Source organism: Sander vitreus, chromosome 6, assembly GCF_031162955.1.
Source record: "Sander vitreus isolate 19-12246 chromosome 6, sanVit1, whole genome shotgun sequence".
In the NCBI taxonomy this organism is placed as follows: domain Eukaryota; kingdom Metazoa; phylum Chordata; class Actinopteri; order Perciformes; family Percidae; genus Sander; species Sander vitreus.
In genome coordinates, this window is record NC_135860.1 from 15,628,082 (window position 1) to 15,649,792 (window position 21,711).

General features: G+C 38.7%; 1 protein-coding gene across 1 annotated transcript; it reads left to right on the plus strand.

The window, feature by feature from the left end:
- Window positions 1-1,047: 1,047 nt before the first annotated feature.
- Window positions 1,048-18,436, plus strand: LOC144519694 (diacylglycerol O-acyltransferase 1-like). Its single transcript, XM_078253028.1, has 17 exons — window positions 1,048-1,556; window positions 2,394-2,481; window positions 4,240-4,280; window positions 5,633-5,715; window positions 8,358-8,410; window positions 8,952-9,057; window positions 12,545-12,673; window positions 13,345-13,413; window positions 13,560-13,663; window positions 14,227-14,265; window positions 14,478-14,519; window positions 14,613-14,657; window positions 15,203-15,315; window positions 15,661-15,726; window positions 16,781-16,868; window positions 17,002-17,064; window positions 17,546-18,436. The coding sequence occupies exons 1-17, from the start codon at window positions 1,321-1,323 to the stop codon at window positions 17,693-17,695; spliced, it is 1,515 nt and encodes a 504-aa protein (XP_078109154.1). The 5' UTR covers window positions 1,048-1,320; the 3' UTR covers window positions 17,696-18,436.
- The last annotated feature ends 3,275 nt before the right edge of the window (window positions 18,437-21,711 follow it).

The window sequence follows — 21,711 nt, forward strand, 5'->3', positions numbered from 1 at the left end:
TATTATTGTGGCCATTGTGTGTGAGGTCATACTGAGCTTGTCAGGCCCAGCTCTACATCATCAGACTTAGCTCAAATTTCATCTGCCTAAACTGCAATAAGCTCAACATCCATCAGGCTCATGCATATGTGGCTGAGCCACTTCACCCATATTTGTCAACTCGCCCACTTAGGTCTAATATGCTAAATTTACTGTCTGCCCCACGCAGCCAGCTTAAGACCCGAGGTGATCGATCTTTTGAGTCTTTTGAGCACCTAAACTATGGAATGCTCTGCCTCCACCCTTACTGTCTGTGGTTTCTGTGGATTTTTATTTTAAAAATCAGATAAAGACCAAGGCTACCTGTTTAGACAGGCATTTGGCATTATTGTGTAATACTGAGTGTGTATCGTGTTCTCGCTGTATTGAGATTTCTTGAGATTCAATCTTTAAAGCACTTTGTGACTTATGTGTGTGACAAGTGCTTTTACAAAAACATTTTACTTACTTACTTACTAAATCATGAAAAAAGCCTCAATCATCAAGTTTGTGCCAAACAAGCCAAAGGCAAGTATGCCATTGCTGATTGCTGAATAACTTTCAACTAACCTGCTCCAGTAGGCCTATAACTTGTATCCTTTGTAAAACCACTGAGAGAGTTCTTGCTAGTCATCTGACTTTCTCTGTGGACAGGCACTTAGACCCACTTTAATTTGCCTACAAAAGCTACAGAGGCACTGCTGACCATGCTTAACATCACTAGCCTACTAAACGTTGTATGCATTCTAAACAATGTCAGTTTTTTGTGTGGATTTAAGTTCAGCTTGAAGACACATCTGAAAACTGAGCAAACTCCATGATGATCATGTGATGTGATAGAAAGCCAGAACAGAGCTACTAAATGGTAGAACGCTGGTATTGTCATGCATCAGATGCACTGGGCCTGGAGCGATGACAGGGAGTCGAAACAACAGTTCTATTGTATCTAGGTCTATTTTGGGAGGAGCCCAGGCTTGCATGCAGACTGACACCTAGTTAAATGCTTCCACGTATAACCTCAGGGTCTGACTCACCTGTTGGTTTACAGTGTGCAACAGTCAGTCAGACAACTTATAGCAGCAGGCAGCGCACTGTGGCGTCATGAATACACTCCTACCTCCTTATGTGAACTGTACGGATATTTGAGCTTTGGGCGGATTGTTTAGCAATAGCAGGCGCTGCCCATTCACTTCCCTCTCTTGGGCTAACGTTACCAACCCCACGCTACTATCACAAGTAATGTTACACTGTAGAAGTGAACTTTGAGTAGATTTAACTAGAGTTGTTTTTTTCTCGGTCATTATGGGGGACTCGGGAGCGAACGGGGCCTTTACTCGCAGGAGAAGGGCAACTTTGGCAGCGAGTAAAGGTGCGGATCTGCTGCCGATGAACGGGAGGTCTGCAGCGGTGCGTCAAAGCTCAGTGACCACTGACATTACCAGAGACAACGGCCAGGCAAAACAAAATCGTTCACTGGAAACAGTCCAGTCTAAATCAAAGACTGAGAAACGCAAGAATGACATACGTGAACGACTGAGGTGAGTTAAACTAAACTTACCAAACTGTTGTTTTGTATGAGGAAAGTTCAGAGCAGTTGTTGTCAAATATCTAGCTAACGTTAGGCTTCCAAGGGGCAACGGCTAACGACTAAATTACATTAAGTATTAACACCTTATTTAGTTACCATACGTTGTAACGTACGCAGACCGTGATGGGTTACGGTCACGGTGGCTGGTCAGGGTCGTTTGGGGTGACGTCCCATAAACCCTGTTGATTTTGTGTCTGTTGTCGCCCTTTCATTCATTGATTCCTACGTTTTCACTGCTGCTTGGCAGAGTAACAAAATCTTTAGCACTTACCCTGCATTGCTAACGTTGTGTGTGCGTCTGTGACTGCCTGGGGCTGTTCATTGATTAGGGGCGTATCTAATAAGGTCCCATGGTTGTGGGTTAGCTTGATAACTTAATATAAAGCCAAAGTATACCATGTGAACTGATTAACGTTAAGCACTGGTTGGTATTAAGTGTACCATTAGGCTAACTAACTAGTCGGCTATACTTTATTGTGGTGTTCTCGAATTAAATAATGAAAGTAACGTTAGTTTGGGGACAGAGATTGAACCACACCTTTGAAAATTAGACCAATTCCCCCATTAGTTTTCTGAACTGTTGCCACAACAATGTTATTATTGGGTGTAGCCTATTGTTTTTGCTGTTATATCTTTCTTTCTTTCTTCTTACTAAAACTGCCTGCAAATCTAGAGGTCAGTGTGTATGTTCATAAGACAACAGTCGATGCAGTCGATATGATGCTAGAGTCAAATGAAAAAAATGTGGATTGTTTCACCCATTTATTCATCTAATTTATTGCCATAGCTGTCATAAGACACAGGAGTCCCTGCTGAGTTCCGCCAGTGGTTACAATAACTACAGAGGAATCCTCAACTGGTGTGTGGTCATGCTGGTAAGACACAAATATTTGCATACATACAACACCTATGCCATATCCACATGATGGATTGAAAACACATCTTTTTATATCTGTTTTGACTCCCAGCTAAATTTGTGTCCACTACTTTTTGAAAGCATTCTGCAAATTGGATTGGATGTAAAATTAACATTTTAAAAAACTTAGCCTAGGCCTACATAGAGGATGGTGACAACTCGTTCACAAACTTTGATAATCTGCTTCCAGTTGGTTAGCTGTGTTGGGAAACCATATTTCTTGTTACTTCTGACTTGATTTACAGATGGAACGTGATTGTTTGTCTTACGTTTCAGTAACAACAGAGAAAAGACATGTTGTCACTGAAATATTTTTCTGTATCTGTTTTTAGATGACTGCATGAGTATGAAATAGTGATAGAGTAGGTCTTGACCACACTGTATAATTTAGAGAAACCCAACAATTTCCCCAAGAGCATGCGTTTGGTGAATAAATAAAAAATATATATTAATATAACACGTTGCTTATATATCTTAGGTAGGTGGATATGACAGATATTTACATGTTTAAATTATGTGTTTAACACTAAATAAATATATTATTTACTTAAAAGGTGGATGCTTGGTGTTACAGGGTTATTTCACAGGTATTGATCCTGACACTATGGACTGGTGTTAAGTGTTATCATAGTGACAGCCTGTGGGAAGAAACTGTTCTTGTGTCTGGTTGTTTTGGTGAACAGTGTTCTGTAGTGCCTACCAGAAGGGAGAAGCTGAAACAGGTTGTGTGCAGGGTGTAATGGTACTGTAGTGATGCCTCCTGCCCATTTCCTGACTCTGTAGGAGTATATAAGTCCTGGATGGAGGGCAGGTTAGTACCAATGAATTTCTCTGCAGTCCTGACTGTCCGTTGCAGTCTGTTCCTGTCCTGTTTGGTGGCTGATCCAAACCACACAGTGATGGATGTGCAGAGGACAGACTGGATGATTGCAAAGTAAAATTGTATCAGCAGTTCCTGAGGCAGGTTGGTGTTCCTGAGCTAACACAGGACGTACAGCCTCTGGGTGGTCTCCTGTGATGTCCTGCAGGCCTCTCCACACAGACGCAGGGTTGTTGGCTGAGAACTTGTTTTTCAGCTCATCAGAGTAGCTTCTCCTTGCTACTCTGATCTCGCTTTTTAGTGTGTGTTGGTGAACATCTCCTGTAACTGGTGATGTCTTGCAGGCCCCTAATGTGAATGGAAAGTGTTTGACAAGTTAACAGCATTTTCAAATCCAACTGAGATAATGCCTTTAACATCACCCATATACACTTCCATCTTCCTCTGTGTCCTCGTGCTGCAAAGCCCTTCTGTTAATCCAGGCTTTGAACACAGATCGTTGTGTTCATCGCAGGAGGTTTTTCTTCATTCCCACTGAACTTCTGTCCCATCCCCAGGCATAGAGCCTTTGTGCTGGGTAATGAGATATTACAATTTATTTAGAAAAAGGAAGAGCGGGGAGGAGGAGAATGAAGAGGAGGAGAAATAGGCTGAGGAGAGGATAGACATGAGATATAGGGAGAGGTAGGAATGCAACAGGAGGAGAGAGAGAAAAGTGTAGAGGAGGAGAGAGGGGATATGGAAGGATGCATTTAATGGATTAAAAGCGTAGAAATGACAATATGAACAAATGAAAGAAACATACAGAAACAGAGAGGGTAATATTGTGGAAATGCATACATGAGACAGTTGGGTGAATATCTTCTCTTGCTCACAAACTCTTGCTTTGTGTTACAGGTGTTGAGTAATGCTCGCCTCTTCTTAGAAAACCTGTTAAGGTGAGTAAGTTTGGACTCTTTTTTTTTTTTTTATTCCTGTCTTTTTCCTTTGTGTGTTAGTGTCCTGGTTTTGTGCATGCTGGTTCGCTGGAATGGAGTATTATGTTATTAGTCCTACCTGGGTATTTCCTGCTATGACAAGTCTGCTAATGTCTGCTGTAAAAAAAAGTCTTTATATTAGGGCTGTCAGCATTAACGCGTTAATCGCGATGCGATTAAGGGCCGAGCATAACGCGTTCATTTTCTTTAATCGCATGCCGCCATTCATTAATTTATTTTACACTTCACTCGGCTTCGCGTCGTGCCTAACAACGCCCCTTAGCTGTTCTAAAATCACTAGAATCTAGCTAGGCTACTATTTTGACCCTTTGCCGCACTTTTACTTATCATCAAGCTGCCATACTTCCTCGTAACACATCCTGCTGCTGCAGGCAGCAGGCATGATGGAGAAAGACAGCAGCAACACAATTCTGAATGGCGCTTTTTATTTTCCAAAACTCCCAGACGGCTCAGTGGACAAGTCAAAATCCATATGCACATTGTGTAAAGCCGAAATAAAATATCACCGAAGCACGTCAAGCTTGAGCTACCACCTACGAGCTAAGCATAGTAGTACAGTTAACGTGACTCAGGTTGATGCTAGCAGGCTCAGGCAAAGCACTATTTTGGAGAGTGCTACTTGCCGACCTGCGGATGAAACCAAATACCCAAAAATTACTACAGCTCTTGCAAAATGGGTGGCAACTAACTGCAGACCTGTCAGCATCGTAGAAGTCTCGGGTCTTAAGACGTACTACGGTTGGCATGTTCTGAATTGTGCAATAATGAGATTCACACATTTTTCTTTTGTTTACAGTAAATAAATAATAAACAAATACTAATCTTAAAGTCAAGTTCATAAAGCAATTTTCTTTGCATTAATTTGATTCCCAATCAAGATACACTGGTCAGAATGGCTTTCCATTGTTAATATGTACTTAAAAACAGTTCTGAAATGCAAAATAATAGAATTTTAATCATGTGATTAAACATGACGTGATTAATCGCAGTTAACTATAGAAATTCAGCGATTAAGAAAAAATGTATCGTTTGACTGCCCTACTTTATATGAAACATGAAATTAAACCGTAAACAATTTACTAAACTAAAAATAATTAATTTCTCTTGTATAGTAAATAAGTGTGCAGTGCGTAGTTCTTAAATATTTTAATTGGGGGGGGAGGGGGGATTGACTTTATTAGTTGACTTTAAAATCAATTTCTGTATTCCGGAAATTTACACATGCATTTTCATTTAGATGTATCTTTTTTAATCTGCCATTTCCTTTTTTTTCTTTTTTGCTTGTTTGTCAGGTACGGTGTTCTGGTGGACCCTATTCAGGTGATTTCCTTGTTTCTGAATGATTCCTACAGCTGGCCAGCTTGCCTGGTGATTGGTAGGTACACTTTCCATCTGTCCAATAAGTCACCTGTTAAGAAAGCAACAACATAATCACAAACACAAAATTAAACAGCATAATTCCTGTGGTTAAAAAAAAAAAAAAAAAAAAAGTGTTGAACATTAGGAAAAAGAACCTTAATTTGTAATTAGTAAGGGTTACAAATCACATAAAATGGCACTTTTGTTAAAAAGAGTTTTTTAAAAAAGAAAATGGGATGGAAAAACAGGGAAAAAACTAGAATCACTCCTAATCACCAAAGCCTAAAAATGATATGAGATATATGGTAGTCAAATTCATGCATATGAGTGCAGAGTAAATCTACTGCTAAACTTTAATCTGACCCTAAAACAAGCAATCTAGCAATAATACTTCAAAAACACGAAGAAAAACTACTTTTTTCAGTTATTCTGAAAATAAATCATAGCATTTAGATAAAAATTAGGTAGAATACTTCAATTGCATTTAAAAAAAAAAGCCCTGGTTTAAGACACACACAGGCACATGCTATATTCAAAGTTTCTTCCATATTTATTTTTATGGTATATTGCATAGAAGGTCTGCAGTTGTGCAGCTTATAGTGTCTCTAGAGGGACAATCACCTGCCCTATATACTGCACACTGGTGCTGTGCTACAGAGAGAGGAAGAGTGAGAGAAATAGGGGTGAGGAGAGAGAGATGAGTGGGGGGTGAAAGGAGAGAAGCTGCGAGTGGGGAGGCTTTAAATGGAAGAGAAAATGAAGTCATTTAAGGTCTATAGATTGGGTTGGTGGGAGGAAAACAGTGCAGGGATGAAAACATAGAGGCAAGTTGGAAAAGGGGGGAGAATGAGTGGGGAAGCACGATAGAGAAGGCTGATGCGCAGTGTAAGAGGAGAGGGAGGGAGGAAGAGATGGATGGAGTTAAGGTAAATGACGTTGGTTAAAAGACAGCTGAGGATGGGAGTGTGTTTACAGTAGCGTCGACAGTAAAGCAGCTCATTCCCAGAGGGTATTCAGTACTTATAGAGTCACTGCAGCAACTTACACACCCACGCGCATGCACGCACGCAAACACTCCGACACACAAATACCCCAACACAAAGTCAATAAGAAGTCTACAATTAGCCTACCAGCAAAATGGGTAAAGTTTGGAAAGCCGGAATGGAAAGTTTTTAGGCTGTGCCTGTGAGTGACCAAAATAAAAAATAATACTTGACACTAGTGTAAGGTATCTCATTTTGTTGCAAGTCTGTTGCTGCCAAAATATCTCCCAAAAGCTGATGAAAAGTTTACGTGTGTCTAACCGGTGCTAAATGGTGCTGTTTGTTCCAGTTTCATGCACTAGTGGGCTCAAAAGTTGCCGTTTGTCAAAGATGCTCAACACTGGCCCGTTTCCAAAAGAGATCAAATAGAACATTAGCAGCAGCAGCGTGCTATGCATTTCCTGAGGTCTCTGCTCTGTGTGATGAATCAGAATCAGAAAAGGATTTATTGCCAAGTAACACTTTGGTGCATACATAAACATATAGATATTAAACATTTATATAAAATAAACAATAAATACACACACACAGTCAACTAAAAAAATTGGTAAAATGTCAGACACAGCCCTTTTGAAGAACAACTTATGGACCATTTTTTCAGTGGAGCAAATTTGCTGAAATGAATGAAATTTTTGCACATCATAATGTTTTATGATAAAGTAATTAGCATATTACAAATACAAGTGGTCTCTGCGAGAGGAAATTACAGATAGTTGTTCTCCTGGCTGTATGTTATTTTGTAGAGGTGCCTTTAGGGGTAAGATAAAATGTGACATTTGCCTAAATACAGAATCTCATTTAACTATAATGAGCATTTTTTCACAAAACTTGGTGAAGTGATGTCTACTTTATCTTACTAACTTTAAATGGTGACATGTGGAATAAAAGTTTTCCCTTGTGCATGATTAGCTTGCCTTATGGAAAAATCTGGTTAGCGTCACATGATAAACAGTTTTGCCTCGAAGGCATTTGTTCCCTCTACCCTCTTGTCTCTTCATAGTACAAAATATACCATGAATTCAAAAACAAGCATGTGACTGCACCATTAAACAAATTGATTTGGAATGGCAATGCTGATGGGTAGTTGCATTGATGACAGAATGATAAGAACCAGTAATAATGTCTCACAGTTAACACATATGCCCCCTTGAGATTAGATTGATTGACATGCTAATACACTGATTAGGGTCTTAAAATGGAACAATTGCTGCAATGATGTGCTATCAGTGTGGCTCAGCCTGGTTAGGGTAATGAGCAATCTAAATACCAGTGGTTTTGTTCATTCAGCAGTGAGTTACACTGCAGTTTAAACTGACACTGACACAAGATTTTAAAAAAAAAGGAAAACATCTACATACTATTCAGCCCAATTTGCTACACACAAAATCAGGCTTAGTGGCAACAATTAATGCATAATAAAATGTGCATTAAATTAAAAAAAATGGGGCACTAGAAACTTACTTTGAGTCCAGACTTTATTTGGAACCCAATAGTAGCATTTTTAATATATAAAATCAGGATATTGTTCTTCTTGGCAACTTTGCGTGTGAAACCAGATTTAATTTAAAAAAAATTTAAGAGGAACTGACAAAAATCTCTCCTTGTGTTTTGACAGTTTCCAACATGTTCATTCTGGTGGCTCTCTACACAGAAAGGCAGCTGTCGAAGGTGAGTGGAGAAACTCTGCTTGCACTTAAACATCAGAGCACTGGGGATTTTAAACTGAACTGTTGAATATTGAGCACTTTCACAACTCCCAGGAGGGATTATTTTTTTCTAAAACTGACTGGATAGCTGACCCTCCCAATTGCATCTGCAAAAGTTAAATGGTAAAACGAGAAATAAGTTAGTCACCATCTGCATTTAGGGCATATTCAATTATGCTCTGTCTCTTTGAATAAATTAATTGAATGAATATGGAACATTGTGAGCTTTTTAAAACTTTAATAGGCCACCATAACTCAAAATGTGGTTCTGTTTTATTCCAATGATCTGTTTAAAAGCAGAGCAAAGAAATACTTACAATGTTGATGTTTAGGCACTGTATTCTTTTCATTGTCTTTAGAATAAGCTCACCAACAAATGACTAAAGTTAAAAATCTGCAAACAAAATAAAGGCAGTTAATCAGGTGACAGTGGTTTAAAATAGGACAACGCACTGTCTTTAAGATTTCATATAAAAAGTCCTTGTGTCTCTCTTTCTGCGCAGGGTTCATTCACTGAACATGTAGGATTTCTGGTCCATTGCATTAACTTGGTAATCATGCTAACATTCCCTGCTGCAGTGGTCCTATTGGTCCCCTCCATGACCCCAGGTAAAATGTTTTTTACGGTTATTAAAATTATATCTCTGCAGCCTTGCTACCTGCTGTTCATAACACAGTTGACTAAAATAGTAGCATCTATTATGCAGCCAAACCATTATCCATTCATCGGTAACAATGTTGCCATGTGTATTAAACGGAAAATAATGTAATTGTAATAAAGATTAAGAGGACATTCACATCCTTGCCCTTCAGAGAAACAGTCGACTAGTTTGATTGTGCAGTAAAAGGCATCTCTTATACAGAGACATAATTGGAGTCGGTTAGTGGTAATGGACCAGTTGGCCATGACTGGATTATTTCCAGCTGGCTCTGAGGAGAGGAGAGGAGAAGAGAGGACAGGACAGGACAAGACAAGAGAAGGGAGGAGAGGAGAAGGGAGGAGAGGAGAAGAGAGGAGAGTGCAGGAGGGTGCAGAGGAGAGGAAAAGAAAGTAGATGGTAGAAGAATGGATGAGGGGAGATGAGAGATGGCAAAGTAGGTATGGTTTTCAGTACAGGGTCATCCAAGGGTCACCTTCTTCTGTCTTCATCAGGCTGCCTGACAGAAACCATGGCCGCCCTCCACAAACTACACAATTTACACATGATAAATACTTTACACAACATGATACACCAGCACACTATATTCCTTGGAGTGATTAATTCAATTACTCATTAATGTAACATTATAGATTCAATTTTGAAGAAAGTTGCCTGATGTGCTTTGGTAAAAATGTATGTAATGATGGTCCTCTTTGTTTGGTAAGTCAGTGACTCAAGATAGCATTTCAAGTTCAAGAGAGAACTCAGTTGCAATCAACAGGTCATTTGACGGTCACCAAATATAATAATAATAATAATTTATTGTAGCAAACATGTTGTTTTTTGAAAATGAGTTAAAAAAAAAAGTGCATTATTTTGGTGTAATGGGCCCCAGGCCGACTTGCTTGTATTAAGGTAAAAAGTAAAATGTAGGACTTTTTACCGGGGATACATATGAACTTGAAAATGTAAAATATTTCACTGCCACTGACGTTTCTCACTTAACCTACAAATGTTCCACAGTAGCAGCGTTTCACACCATTAACATAATATATTTAGGTCAGATTTTCTGGCAGTCTCAGTCCTCTTTTCTTCAAGCCTTAGTTGAGACACCTCTAACTTTACCTTGATCATTCATGAGACAGACGGATAGTAAGTATTAGTGTACAATTAAACGATTGTTTTAGTCTCTCCTCTCTGCTCCTTTACTCTCTTCTGTTCTCTCACTGGGAGGTAAAGGAGTCAGTCCATCTGTCTGTTCTCCGCTCTGCACTGCTGTTCACACAGGAAGGGCAATGACAGAGGGCAGGTGTGTGTGTGTGTGTGTGTGCGCGTGTGTGGATATGTGTGTGAAGGGAGCTTTTGCATATACTGAACACTGCTTATCCAACTGGTATTCAGCCATTGTATATGAAGCAGAGTCTAAAAACAAACTTAATTTGGAATTGTATTAAATTTCTTTTGAGTAATACTGTAGTGATGAGGGGAACATATTCTTTCTTTACTGTCATTATTTTGTTACCACCACATTTGATGTCCTTTTAATGTGTACAAGTATGTTGCAAAGAATCGCTGTGTTTATCTGGGTTTTATTCTATACACTTACAATATAGTCAGACAATCTGGAGCTGCTGTGATGGCAAATTTTATTCCAACATAATGGTTTAATATCCTACAAGATTCTCTTATATATTTTACAAGAGTTCTCTTATATTCTTTAATTTTGTGTAAACTCTAGGACTTCAAGGAGAAGCAACTGGCGTCGTAAAACCTTGAGCCTAGTTGAAGCTATTCTTTGTTTTCAGAACTCAGTCTCTCCTTTTTAGCAGATAAGGGTGAAGAGGGCCATAACATTTGAACTGTGTCTCATTTTGTGTCTCCTAAGCTACACAGGTGTTTAGGCTAAGTTGGGAAACCGGAGCAGAGGGGAAGGTTGTAAAGTCATTATGACTGTTTATAGTGTTTTTTCATCTGTGAAGCTGCTAAAGATATCCTGAATGGGGGTGGTTTATGTGAGTTTCTACTATATAGATGTATGGATTTGTTAGCTTGGTCAGAAGACCCTTTCAGATGTGCCATGAGTACCTGTGAAACTGTTTTCTCTGCATTTGCAAATGTAAATAAATACTCAAAGACCAAACTTTGGTTTTATTCTCAGTAAGTCTTTATTAGTTTCAATTCTTGTGTTTTTAAATCCACACTCCTGCTGCTAACAAGAAAACTTCCACTACACATCACATACAGTGAAGTCCTTCATACTTGGTGTGTTCTAAAGTAGGTGTAAAACACACTAACACTGCTTATGCAACCAGTATTCAGCCATTGTACATTTAGCAGTGTACAATGTGAGGTATTAAACTTTTTTGTTGAACTTCATTCAAGTTTCTTTATCATAAAACCTAAAGCTTGCTGATGTTCCTGACAATTGACAGAGAGCTACAAGTAACCAATGAGGGAATAAATCTTGTGACAGACATAAGGACTCTAAAGGAAGACAAACACTTTGTCAGCTTTTTGAATCCAGGTTTAATGACAAAAGTAAAAAATCTAGTCAGGCGCTTCCAGTCAAACACAATGTCAACGCATCTCAGATCCAAACTTAGATAATTCTCAATATTGCACAGGCTTGAAAGCAAGGTGTGTCAAATTGTGTCATGTGGGGTAGGCTACATACGGTATCATGTTAGCTGATTGAGCTAAACATGGCATTTCTAGTGGCAGAACCGGTTTAAACTGTTTACCCAGATCTAAGCACTCCCCAAAGAGCAGAGGCACATCTTACTACAGAAACTGAAGCATGTTGATTTTACCTGGTGGATCCTTTCTAGAGTCTGCTGACAGAGGAAAACAACAGAAATAGTACAAAGATTTTTGACATTTTAAAGATTTTTAAAGTGAATGGTTGTGAGTTCACAGACAAATTCATGATTTTGTTGAGGAATTGTCAGTGGGTAAAGATGGGCTCCTCTGGTATGTTTCTTCCACTTAAGCTCCACCTCTAGTTGTTTCTATGATTTTTATCTACTGTAGCTGTGTTTGGAGCCAATCTAGTTGTCTAGAAGTGACATAGAGCCAGAGAGACAGATGGTAAATGGAAAAGATCTGATGTGGTTTGATGCCAGGTGTGCTGACCTCCACCTCATCCTATTGGCACAGTGTGTATAAGTGTGTGGGTATATGCTTGTTGGTGTGTGTCTTCCTCTCTGTTCAGCATAATCCTTTGCTATCAAGCATATGGTGACAATTGATAAAGCCTTGGCAAACTGCTGTGTGTGTGTGTGTGTGTGTGTGTGTGTGTGTGTGTGCGCGCGCGCCATTGGGTTTTGTGAGTCAATATAAAAAATACTTCCCATACTTCTAGGCAGTATATCAGTAGGTTACATGTTCCCACATTACAGCTTTATTCACATCACAGTGTTAACTATCATCTCTCTCTTTCTTTCTCTCTCTGTCAGTTGGCGGTGCGATTGTTCTTGGTACTTACACCATCCTCTTCCTAAAGCTTTACTCCTATAAGGATGTCAACATGTGGTGCAGAGAGCAGAGCATTGTCAAGGCCAAGACACTGGCCAGGTCGCTGTCTTGTAAGTCACAAACACACTTGCACATACATATTTTAGAATAGAATAATTTATTTGTCATTGCTTTACAGACAACGAAAAGCAGTTTAGCGGCTCTGAATTGACAGCATAACACATCATTAAAAACAATGCCAGGCCATAACAGACAGACAAACCGGCAACATGCACAAACAGAACAGTTCCAGGTGTGATAGCAGTTCTTTTTCAGTGGCCATTTGGTGTTATGGATTTGACAGCTTTTGGATAGAAGCTGTTTTTTAACCTGTTTGATTTGGACTTGATGGACCTGAATCTCCTATCATCTCCTATTTTGGCAAGAGAGGGTTTGCATACTACATTTAAAACCTATTTGAGAATGAATTATTTGCTCATTTTAAATGTTTTACAATTCTTACCCCAAATGATCTCTCAGCCCCTTGCTCATGCTGTTACAGTGACGTCTAGTGGCAGATACTTGATACTGCAGCTCTTAGATAAAATGAAAGTTGGACAGTTATTTACAGAAACAGTCACTGTGTGCAAATCTTAATTATATAACAGATTATTATGTATGTCAACATCCACATTTGATTGTCATTATATTATTTTCTCTGTATTTGTATGTAATGATTCCCTTACATACTTTGCAACACCATGATATTGTGCATGTGTTTGTGTATTAATTCTGCCCACAGGTCCCTCAGCACAACACTTCAATGGAGGCCACTGTAAGGTGTTTTACCCTGGCAACCTCACAATCAGAGGTACTCAAATACATCTTTGTATCTAGTACATCTAGTGCATTTGGTGTTTATATGAAACTTTATTGATAATGTCACGTGCCTACCTCTTTTTCCTGTTTCATTATGTCACGTTTTGACTGTCACATTGACCTCCTCCCTGTCTGTAGACATATACTACTTTGTCTCTGCTCCAACTCTGTGCTACGAGCTCAACTTCCCTCGCTCTCCTAATATTCGCATAGGTTTCCTTCTGAGGCGACTGCTTGAGATGGTGAGTAAATATCTCAATTCAGCATCAGCCAGAAAACAGCACCTTTGCTGTAGCTGTTTTTTCAAGTCAAAAAGAGACCCCTTTTCCTGATTAGGATGGATCTTAGTGCTTAGGAGTGGTTTGTGAATGCGTTCACAAACCACTCCCAAAAAGTACAACAACTACAAGAACACCTGCACACTTTTTAAGAGTTTAGTGTTTACTTTGCATGCTGGTGAAGAGGATGATTAATTCATTTTGAAGTAACTTTGCTTATTTAAGGGAAAACGCTGGGTTTTATGTTTGTAGTTTTGGTCATCATTAACGGTTATGATATTTTACTCATCAAGTTAAATGCTGAGATTTGGGTACATGGTGACACCACAGTCCGACAGGGCAAGGGTCATGAGCTGTTAGACAATCAGACATAAACCATTTCTGTTCTAAACAGCATAGGATAATTACTTTCCAGTGATGATACATAACTAAAAAAAAAAAGTTAAAAGCTTCACTGTTTGTTATCTGATGCGCTATTCATATTCTCATGTCATGTCACTCACTTTGATGTTTATCTTTGTCCCCAGCTGTTCTTCACCCAGCTGTTAGTTGGTCTGACTCAACAGGTACTGGTGCTCTGTTTGTCGGTCCATCCACATTTCAAGTTTTTTTAATGCCATGATAAAAGGTGTTGCTGTTGTTTTGCCTCGATTGCCAGAACTATGAAAGTACTATGGAAAACAAATTGCATTAAAAATGAAGCCAATATACAGAATTCACAGTTTCCGGTGCATGTCTGAAAATGGCATAATTGTGCTTTTTGCTTTCTTTCCATCAGTGGATGATTCCCATCATTCAAAGTTCCATGAAACCACTAGAGGTGAGGAAAACAGAATGAAGCTAACACTGCACAAAATGCAAAGTGCTGCTGTGCATCATTTGTTAATCTATGGGTCTCTCCTCTCCGCTGTAGGACATGGATCTGTCCAGGATGACTGAGAGACTCCTAAGATTAGCTGTGAGTAAAAAAAAACATATATACATGTAGAATCTTTTACTAATGTTTTTGTCTTCATGTGAGTTGATGACAAACACATACTGTAGGATGAAATAGCATAACACATAACAAAGCCCAACAGTAGTGGGGATAATCACACTATCTAAAGGCCATGATTGTCAGCCCTTTTGTTTCAAATATACCTCAGTCATTTCTAGTGGGAAATCATAGTAAAACTGTAACACTGCTCCATAGTCATTGTTACAGATAACATATACATTATTAGAATCAAAATCAAACATTTACGTTTCATTGGTGTCTTTTCCAAATGTTACTGTTACACCAGGATCACAGCCACAGGGATAATGCACTGCATATTGCACATTGTCATATGTATGCTAGTACTGTACATGAGAATATACCATGACTTTGTTGAGAGTATGGGTACGAAACAAGTTTTGCATCTGGCTTTCACTTGTTGTTAGTTTGGACATCTCCTCTTAAATGTCTCTGTCATATAATTTCTTTTTAGTTTGAGTCCTTCCATTTCTCTAACCCTACTCCAGGTTCCTAATCACTTGCTGTGGCTGATGTTTTTTTACGGGTTCTTCCACTCGTCAATGAACTTCACAGCTGAGCTGCTGCGCTTTGGAGACAGAGAGTTCTACAAGGACTGGTGGTGTGTGTGTGTGTGTGTGTGTGTGTGTGTGTGTGTGTGTGTGTGTGTGTGTGTGTGTGTGTGTGTGTGTGTGTGTGTGTGTGTGTGTGTGTGTGTGTGTGCGCGTGTCTGAAAAATTAAAGTGCATCTAAGCATGTGCAGTAGATAATTTCAATATCAGTAAATCAATTTCATCAATAAATGTACTGTAGGATATATACTATTATTTCCTTATTTGCTGCATGACAATAGACTTAGGCATAGAATTTAAGTTTTTCATGTTCATCAATATTGATAAAATGATCTTAGATCTATTGTTTAAACCCTGTAAGGCTTCAAAAATATATTTGCCGACTCTTCTTTCAGGAACTCTGAGACAGTGACATATTTCTGGCAGAACTGGAACATCCCTGTACACAAGTGGTGTTTACGGTGAGTTATTCGCACACTAACACACTGAGTGGAAGCAATGAAATCTATAGAAATGAACACAGGGGAGAGCAGCAGGTTTGATGCAGGGAGACAGACTCAACAAGGCACACTGATGTATTTGGGAAATTGATTCATCTGGCTGCAAGAGAGTAAGTGCTAGTAATAAATATGGGGCCTGCAGCCAGTTCCACATGCACTAACACAACAGCAGGAGCAAATGCAATATTAAGCCAGGCAAAGCAAATGAAATGCTATTTAAAGGGTTTGAAGCCTATTTTCCTGTCAGAGAGGGAGAATTACAGCACATAATACAGTGGTGCTCATAAATTTATGAACTCATGCTAAAGTTGACTAAAAAATTATTTATTAAAATAGCCCCACATCATCACATACAATTCACCATACCTAGAGATTGGCATGGTTTTATTTCAGTTAGCCTAATAGCTGGTTTGATTTGCATTGAGGGATGGTTTTATGGAAAGTACCCCATGCCAATCTCTAGGTATGGTGAAGGGTATGTGATGATGTGGGGCTATTTTAATTCCAAAGGCCAAGGGAACTTTATCAGGATGCATAGTATCCTGGATCCATGAAATAACTGGCCTTTAAAAATAAACATCTGCCTGCCTCTATGGGAATTTAACATAGGGGTGTACTTACTTATGCCCCCTGTATTTTAAGGAATAACATTTATTTATTTACGATACATTATTCATTCACAAAGAAAATTGGTGTCCTTAAAGATTGGATTTTTCCTCATTTATTTAATTATGGCATTAAGATCAATTTCCAAAAGATGATTTTTTTATTCCTCTTTTTAGTTAACTTTAGCATGGGTTCATAGACCTATGAGCACCACTGTAGATACAGTATAAGATAGTTCAACATACAGTATCACACACAATAGGAATAGGAAAACAGTAAACGTCTGACAAAACAAAGAAGTAAAATCTTTGTCAGTGTATTTGTCGTTCTAGTTTACAGGATACGTCCATCCATACCATCATCTGTCCATCCATCCATTTTAACATCTGTTCTTTTGTCTGTCTTGCAGCCACTTTTACAGGCCTCTGCTTAGGAGAGGATTTAGTAAAATGGTCAGCCAATCAGCTGTCTTCTTCTTGTCGGCTTTCTTCCATGAGGTAAGCGCTGAGACCAAGACCACTTTCTCTGCTTATGTTAACACTTTAGATAGAATACACTGCACCGTAGATCTTCAATGTCCCAGGTCGTATTATGTAATCATTTTGGTTTCCCCATCTGTTTCTGTGTCAGTACTTGGTCAGTGTTCCTCTCAGGATGTTCAGACTTTGGGCCTTCATGGGCATGATGGCACAGGTAAGACCCAACACATATCACTGATGATTAAACGTAAAGCTGTTTGCACAAACCTCTACTGTACTGGTATTTCAAAAATACCTTTTTCCATTTAAAACTGCAAAATGTATAATGCATAATAATGATATAGGTACGATTTTTTTGCTAAAACAAATCCTTAATGTTTGAAAAAGGTTAAAGAAAATGAGTGTAGGTAGGTCTGGCATTTATGAAAGGTTTGTGTAGCCCAATCATACTAAAATTCAAAATAGTGAATGTTCCTTGTGACTCCTATGGGACATTTTAAACAGTGTTTGGCCTTGGCTTCAGTGTCATTAACTGAGTTAATTACCTCATTAGCATGACAGGGCATATTTGATGTATCATGGGGAATAAAGACGGACAATAGGCAATTTAAGTGCCTCTTTGCTGACTTTATTAGTTTGTTATTCATTAAAAACCCACTACGTTTATTTATTTTCTAATTTTATTTACTCATCAGCTTCCATTAGCCTGGTTTGTTGGTCGCTTCCTGCGCGGTAACTACAGCAACGCTGCAGTGTGGATCTCACTTATCATTGGTCAGCCATTCGCCATCCTGATGTACGTCCACGACTACTATGTCCTGCATTACAGACAGGAGGCTACCTGATGCGCGCGCGCACGCACGCACACAGGAACAGGGAAAATATTTCAAGTTGAAAATGTAAAAAAAAATCTTGAAACACTACTGTAACTTAGGGAGGAAGGCTTCGCTTCTGGTTCAAGTGATTTCATCATGCAGCATTTCACTCTGATTTTTCTTCCAGTGCCTTTTTAAAACGTCAGACGGCCAGTTTGGGCCAGTTTGGGTACTGTGTGTGGTACTGCAGAAAACCTTTGTTTTACCAGAGAGGTTTGCTCCTCTTCTGCTGTGTGCATGGACAGTATAATGACTGTGGCTGAATTGTATCTATTGTCCAGTTGACAACATGATTCAAGTGCCTTTTGTAAAAGTTTAAAAAGAGATTTATGTTGCACTGTGTTTCTTTTTTGTAAGCCAAAGGGCCCTTAATTTGTCTGGTTTGAGTATGAAATAAAACATCACTAGGACAAATGAATGTATGCTGGTAGGATTTTATTAATGTATGATTTTTATTTTGTATAATTGTTTTCTTTGTCAGTTATGAAAAGGCCAACTAACTAGATTTTTTTTTTTTTTTTTACCTAGAGTAATATTACAATAACACAGGTCATATCCAATCACTGCAACATTGTGTATGGATTTGTTTTAGATCAGAACAGGTACTATGCAGAATTACTGAATTAGTGCGTTTTTGTTATGCTACTATCTCATTGTCTGATTATGTGTCCAAATACAATTTGTCTGAAAATAAACAGTGTTCAAATAAGGTCTTGTTTTTAACTGTGTTTTTGTGCCATTTTTTTTTTTTTATCAGACTTAATTTTTGTTCGAGTAAATTTCTGTACATTTGTAATACAGTAGCTGACAAACGAAAGCAAACATTTATCCAATCACAGATAATGGACATACTGTGTAAGTTATGTGACTGCTATAGAAGGATACAAATCTTACCTGCAAATAAAGTTCAATTCAACATATGTTTTGTGGTCTAGCAAACCGTAACCGTTCCAGTTGATACTGACTGAACTGATCACGTCCAAGGCATCAATAGTAATCTTGTCACTGTGTGGCAAAGTGACGTGAAAGTCACAAATTCTGATTTGACTGTTCAGACTGAGGTTTGCAGTGCAAACAATCTGAGCTGTATCTGATTTGTGCTGTTCACACGGTTAAAAAAAACAAACATCTGAGTCAAAGCAAGTGAATGAGTTGGGCCACTTTTGTCTGAAGTGTAAGCATAGCCTAAATATGCCTGGTTTGTAACCACACGCTTGTAGTTCTGCACTCTACATCATGCAATGAATTAGATCTAACCAGAGCCATAGAAAGAGTTGCAACACTCGACCTCGTTAGCGGGGTGGTCACGTGGTTCATGTAAGCCTGTATAGTTCCAAACACACGCGGCACGGTCATGTTCTACTATGGGACTGACAGCAGCGATTGCGATATTGAATGGTAAATATGAATAAAAAACACATACCCATGTACTTGTTTGATTGTTATTGCATATTTGTAAATGTCAGTTTTACATTTGGAGTGGTAGGGTGACAACTGAAAGCTATGTATAGATACATTTTTAAGTTTTTTGGTGGAAAGCTTCACGTCCGTGTTAGCATGGGTAGCACTAGGCTACTGTCTTGTATTGTCCTTCGTGTCACGGGGACTTGTTTAGTTTATTTACATTTTGTATTAGCATGTCCAAACGCGTTTGTTCTGACATGTCTGGAACCCCCCGTGCCAGTTCACGTTAAATGACATCACAGTACGCGAGGGTCACCGGGGGACCCGAAGCTCAACGCCAGGCCAATGCAAAAATGACAAAAAATAAACTAAGTCCTAGGGACCCGAAGGACAACACAAGGGTTCACTTTTTTTTTTTTTTTTAAATCAAAGATGATTCATGGACTATTGTATTTTTCTTGATTTTGCTTGTAATTCCGATTCACTTACCCGTGGTCAGAGAGCAATTGAGAAAGCAGAGTAGCAACAGTCCATTCAGCATTTAGTGTCCAGCCCACTTCTTCTGATGAGGCAGGAGTTGATCACACAAACATCATTTTAAGACTAAGCCATACACAAAGTATCACATATATTAAAGAACAACAACAACTCATTACACTTGGATGAATACATTTTTTTTATTAAACAATGAGTGACACAACAAGAACAAGTACAGAAAAAAGGAATACAGTGGGGAAAGGAGACAATTTAAAAAATAAAAAAGCAATACAAATAAGATTTACCGCTGGCACCACTGGTTATAAAACCCTTCAACAAATGCAGATTCTACTGCCCAACATCCGCACGCTGCAAAGGAGGATGCAGCATGTAAAGCTGGAGCCAGGAGTTTTGGGGGTTAGTGTTTGAGATGCTGAGTGTTTAATAAAACAAATCCTCTCCACATATATCAGGCTGAGGCTTGTGGAACAAAAAACAAGTGGGAACAAGTATGAATAAGAGCAACAAAGTAGAGCCAGGAATAGGGGGAATAGTATAAGTGATTAATTAACAAAAAATATCCTCCACATATATCAGGCTGAGGTTAAGGATTCAATCAAAGTGCATCAGGGCTGAGAGGAAGGTAAACAACTGTGATAAGGGGTACCTTGGCAGCAAGAGTCAGACTAAGAAGGCAATTTCAACACAGCAGACTTCCTCACCTAAGGTCGTAACATATAGTCCACTGCCAAACACCTTACTGGTTGCCATGGATGTATTTGGCCTCTCCATCCCCGGCACACCATCTGCAGCCTCCATTCGCCTCTTATTTCAGCAGCTGCAGCCAGCAGCCACCACCAGCAGCCGTCGCCAGCACCAAAAGAAAGAAAGAAAGATGATCATAATTTTTTCGGTCAATATTGAAATCACGATAATTTAACACGATTACTTGTTGACTTCTGGAAAGATGTTGCAATTATTGAACTTAAAAAACAGTGGAAAACGTTAAATAAAAACTGAAATTTTTATGTCATTGTCGTGTCACTGATATTTTTTGTGTGGAATAATTTGTATTCATACATGTAATCCGACAGCCCTTTCATGGGTATAATTAAACAAACGCAACCTTATTTCTAGACACACAGTACTCAGCTGACTAGTTAACACCATCAGGTTCAGCAGATAAAACAAATAAAATCCGTCCTTAATCAACCTTAATGATCCTAGTAATCCAACATCAATAACTAACTAAATAAAAGTTGTCAGAGATTCACTACTGAACTTCGTAATTGTTGGTGTAGCGGCGGGGTTCCCCAATTAGATTTCCAAAAGGGCCAAATTTGGTCAGGCATGCCAAGCCGAGGGCCAACATGTTTGTTTTTTTTGGCGACAGTTTTATGCGCGGATGTAACTTCTATTGTGATTTTATAATTAGTAGTGGTGTTAGGAGTCACATAAGAGAAAAATACTAAATTAGTCCAAAACCAACTAATTATGAAATGCCCCTGGAGCATATTCTGTGCAAACGGTCAGCAAACACATTTACACACACACACACAGGATATCTGCGTTCAGACGGTTTAAGAGACAGGACAAACACAGACAGACAGAGATGTTTAGTTAGTAACTTTTCAAATGTGTTATCAGAATATGCCACATTAGTTTTTAAACTTTTAAAATATGTGAACCAAATAATATCAAGCTGTTAACGACCAAAAGTGTTTGATTTTAATGTGACAACATAATTAATTAGCTTTTATTTTAGAATTTTTTTTTTTATTGCTGTGTATTAAGTTTTAAATTTGACTAACTAGTTGCCATTTACTTTTAATTAAGCTGTGTAGCATATTTAGTAGGAAATATGCTATTACATATTAAATGGTTATTTTATTGTAATAGTTATTATACCACATACAAGGATACATGTCAGCAACAGTGTGGTTCTTGCCTTGTAGTCGCAGGTTAAGGTGATTTAGATGAGACATGATGTCACACAAAAAAAGTAGCATCTGATATCACCTTGTTGTCAGTTAAAAAGCTCAAAAAGTCGCTGGCTTTTTGGCTCTGCAGGCTGGATAAAAATGACACAAGTTCATCACGCAGGT